This window comes from Halyomorpha halys, unplaced genomic scaffold (genome assembly GCF_000696795.3).
Source record: "Halyomorpha halys isolate HHAL.00 unplaced genomic scaffold, Hhal_1.1 Scaffold1526.1, whole genome shotgun sequence".
Lineage (NCBI taxonomy): Eukaryota > Metazoa > Arthropoda > Insecta > Hemiptera > Pentatomidae > Halyomorpha > Halyomorpha halys.
The window spans coordinates 137,645-141,991 of NW_027106725.1; the positions used below are offsets into that span (position 1 = coordinate 137,645).

General features: G+C 34.2%; 1 protein-coding gene across 1 annotated transcript in view; it reads right to left on the reverse strand.

Moving 5' to 3' along the window:
• The window catches only part of LOC106689936 (solute carrier organic anion transporter family member 74D), a 30,141-nt gene that overhangs the window by 11,225 nt on the left and 14,569 nt on the right, over positions 1-4,347 (reverse strand). Inside the window, exon 3 of the mRNA XM_014435163.3 lies at positions 602-829. Within this exon, the coding sequence (XP_014290649.1) occupies positions 602-829 (228 nt within the window). The remainder of the gene's footprint in view (positions 1-601; positions 830-4,347) is intronic.

The window sequence follows — 4,347 nt, forward strand, 5'->3', positions numbered from 1 at the left end:
CCCCAACCATCTTCTCCTCATTTATCATCCACGGTCAACTATCTCTCATAATTATGATTCCGGTCTTCATTAAAATGGCATGGATGAACCACTTCAGTTGCCTCTTTTTTGGTGGTGTCCCTTAAGAAAAATTCTCTTCGTACCTCTTTTCCTCACTTGGTCTTTCTTTGTATGACCTGCCACACTCTCAAGATACTTTATTGAAGCAACTGTAATTCTATTCACTGGAAGTATTGACTTGTCCAGCCGGATCCATAGTGGGTATAATTTTACTTCCATAAAGAAGGGTAGCTACACAAACGGTCTTAAATATGTGCAGTGTGACACCTCCCTTTTCTTCAAAACAGTATTAACGAGCTATTATGCATATATGCATTATTTGCCTTTTTTATTCTACATACTGCAGTACATAAACTAAGGGATAATTACATGGGCTTTGTTTTGCTAGAAGTATACGATTCCTGCAGAATATTTAGAGGAACGAAGGGTTTTCCCTAAAGATTCACAGTGAGTTGTAGTGAAGAAAAGCTTCCCATCTTTCGATATACTATTAATAATAATTCTATTGCTACTTCAATTCTATTGACACGCATTAACTTACCACGGGATTCCTCGCTGATGTTGTTGTGGCTTCCGTACTCATAAGAGAGGGAGATAGCATCTTGCCCTGGCCCGAAGAAGAAGTAGAGGCATGCGTTTAACACGCAGAATATAACAACCGTGTATATTCCGACGGCGATCCATCTGGGTCTGTGGCCTTTGCCAACGTAGTAGCTGAACACTGTCAGCACAAGGATCTGGCTCATGTCATTACCTACGCTGATTATTCCTGCAACAAAATAACACGTTTTAATAAAGGAGAAAATTATCGATATACTCTAATTCAAAACTAAATTATTGAGTCACTCAGATAACAGACACCGAGGAATTTATGTACTATACAATCGACATTATGTTTTACTGTTGCGGGTTATAACTTTAAAATATAAACTGATTCATATTTTCGTACTTACCGTGAAAAAGTTGACCTAAGGATAAGGTGATCTAACAATTTAACGAGTTGTCAAATTCTTAACGGTAGGTACTTATGGATTTATGGCCTTAAGTACTTATGGATTTATCTCGGTAGGATTTATGGCCGACTTTTTTTCCGAATGAAAAATATCCACTAAATTCGAAAACCAGGGATTTTGGGTCATGAAACAAATTTCATACATATAAGATGTACGTATAACTATTTATAATTAACATAGAGTCTTTGAAACAATCGTAGGGCTCCTTAGAGGTTACGAAATTCAAATATTTCAGAGTAGGAATGAATTTGTCCATAAACCCTAATTAAGAGGACAAGAAGATTCCAAGGCCTACGTGTAGCTTTTCCCAAAATATATTTTAAAATACAAAAAAAACAAATCTGTCGAAAAATTTTGTAATTGCGTGAGTGCGTAATATAAATCACTTCTTTTTTTATATTGAGACACATTGGTTTTCTCGTTCCAAAGTAATGGTCTCATAAATTTTCGGTCAGCAACATGGCCATCTTTTAGCTCAATACCTTTTGAACATGCTCGACAATACCAATATTGAAACAACTGGATTAAGAACTGATTCATCCCTTCTCTCTTAAAAATAAAAACCGTTTTGCTTAATTTCTTATTTTAGGTACTCTTCAATTGTTACCTTAATAAACCTCTTAAGTTAATTTTAAATGACCATAGATAAATCGAGATTATTTTAACTTGATGTGTGTTAACGGTACATCATGGAATATGGATAAAATGATTGCAATATAAATTCCAGATCACTGTCAATGTAGATTGCTGTACCTTCGCATTTAGTTCGTTATGTAACTCATAACTGAACAAATACGCATTTCTTACGATTAGAAATATTTACAAAACAATTCCTAGAAGACAACTTTAAATATTTACCTGTTTTTTTTAAAACTTTTTTATTTGGTAATCACGCCTGGGGAGCTGATAGGACCAGTACGATACGATTATGTAATTGTATTTTTCTGAGTAAGTTAGATTATAAATGTACTATTTATGGATCCATTACTATGGGGGAGCTCGAGATGCTGAATACAATCCACTATAAAGAGTACCTACTTCGACTAGCCGCTGGTGTAGTTCGCACGAGCGAAAAGTGTTATAATATAATTTTATGTACGACGGCAAATTTTAGATTCAGACACATTTTAAATTATTACAAAAAAAATAATTTCTCGTCTAATTCATCCTCTGAATTTGTTCTTTCTGTTCAACAACAATAGCATAATTAAGTAAACTAATTAAGTTTTCATTATCAGACCACACTCAGTACAAGGAAATTATCGGAAAGTTCAGTTCCATTCAATTTAATGTTTCAAACCTGGAAGACCTCAAACTCTTACCGACAACTTTTAAATTTCTAAAAATTCATTCAGACCCCTAACTACAATTTCCAAAACTCATAAAATTAAATGCCATAATTTAAAACTGGGATTGGCAGGATTCGGTGATTTTCAAACGATACATTCAACAGGAGTGTGAGGTCAACATTTTGTAATCTACAACAAAGTTAAATTTTTTTTGTTCTTGTTACTTTCAAATGTTACTTGTAAACTATCAGTGAAGAGTAAAGGTGCTCTCTATAGCAATTCTAAATAAATAAAATATTATTGTGAATTGATATGAATCTCACAGGCTTGTTTAGATTTAGTTATAGACTATGGAAGAATATGGAAAAACATTAAGATCACATTTCTCTCCTAGTTTATTCACTCATACTGATTCATAGATGTACGTAAATATTTATTAATAACGAAACAAGTGTTATATGGTTTTTATTATTGTTGCTATAGCAATCTAGATTTTTTTAAAATTAAACCTCCCCCATTTACCCAAGTTACATAGAGTTTTCTTTTCTGCCAAGTTTAGTTTAGACAGGATTTGTTCTTCTATTAAGAAACCCTCATCAACACGGCATGCTCTCTTCTTTTCGTTACCAAGATCTCGAAGAGTCCCAATGAGGTGTTGTAGGATGAGTTTATTACAACAACGATGAATGTTATTGTATGGTTCTTCAGGGCCAAGTTGACTCTAATGACGATGTTCACCTGGAAATCTCCAGTTTAGTTTTACCACCCTTGAAGAGGCGGCTTTTTGCTTCTTCTAAGACATGAAAGATGATTTATCCACTTGGCGGAGAATACTAAAAAGTGCCCATGTTGGGGTAAAAAGAGAAGACATAAATATATCGTGCTTTAGCTCTTTGACTAATCCTTCGGCTACGACAAGGTCTGGCGGCCACTTGTGTTTCAGCAGCTGTGTAGATACTTGGTAAGTTAAATACTTCAGTGAGAATACTTTTGTAATGCTCTTTGGAAAAAAAGTTTTTCATGAGAGGGGTGGTTATCTGTAATAATCTACAAGAACTAGATAGAGGCAACTGACAGCAACGTTGGGCTCTTGAAAGAGAACGAATTGTGTGTCAATCCAGTCCAAAGATGGTGTGGGGGAAACTCGGGATGAACATAGCCATTGATAAAATATTTCCTCTAAACCAGGATTGGTCACCCTGCAACATGCCAACCTCGCCTTATACATTTTTCCGGTACACGAAATACAAATTTATCTCACTTTTACAAAATATATATATTTTATAATAGCCAAAGTAGGTGAAAACCAATGTATTAAAAAAAAAATACATTATTTTAATGACAATATTCTTGCAAATATATGACAGATATTGCCTGTTTTATTTGTGAGTTTAGAGTTAGAACTCATTATGTAAGTTATGAAGACTTGACTATTTTTCCATTTTTCATTACAAAAATATTTATATTTGTGGGTCTATATCTAATGTGGGGGTATATACTATTATATGCGGCCAGTTGAGTTATAATTCATATCCTAGGTGGCCCGCAAGATCATTTTGGTTGGCCACCCCTACTCTAACCCATGAAACGATTTAAGGAAACCTGAAAGGTTCTATAGATTTTTAGTGAATATTTACTTGAGCAACTTTTAAGAAAGCTTTAGAGTAGAAAATCTGTTTCACACTGTATTTTGTAGAGTGGATAAACAATATTTGAACGATTACTATTTCGACTTCTAAATTAGACTTACAAATTTTTTTTTTTAAATATTTATTTATTGCTATTTACAACTGGACATTAAAATACAGTTAGTAAATCTGATCTAAGTTAAATTGGAGTGTTACAGGCGCGTTGAGGAACTACCCATTGGTAGCACTCTAATGACATTTTACATTAGCTGGTCTCGTGGCCATCTTCTTTTCAGGCGCCTCGGAGGATTGTCAGGAATGAAAGAGGATGCAAGGTTAGAAACTAGGGGAAAATGT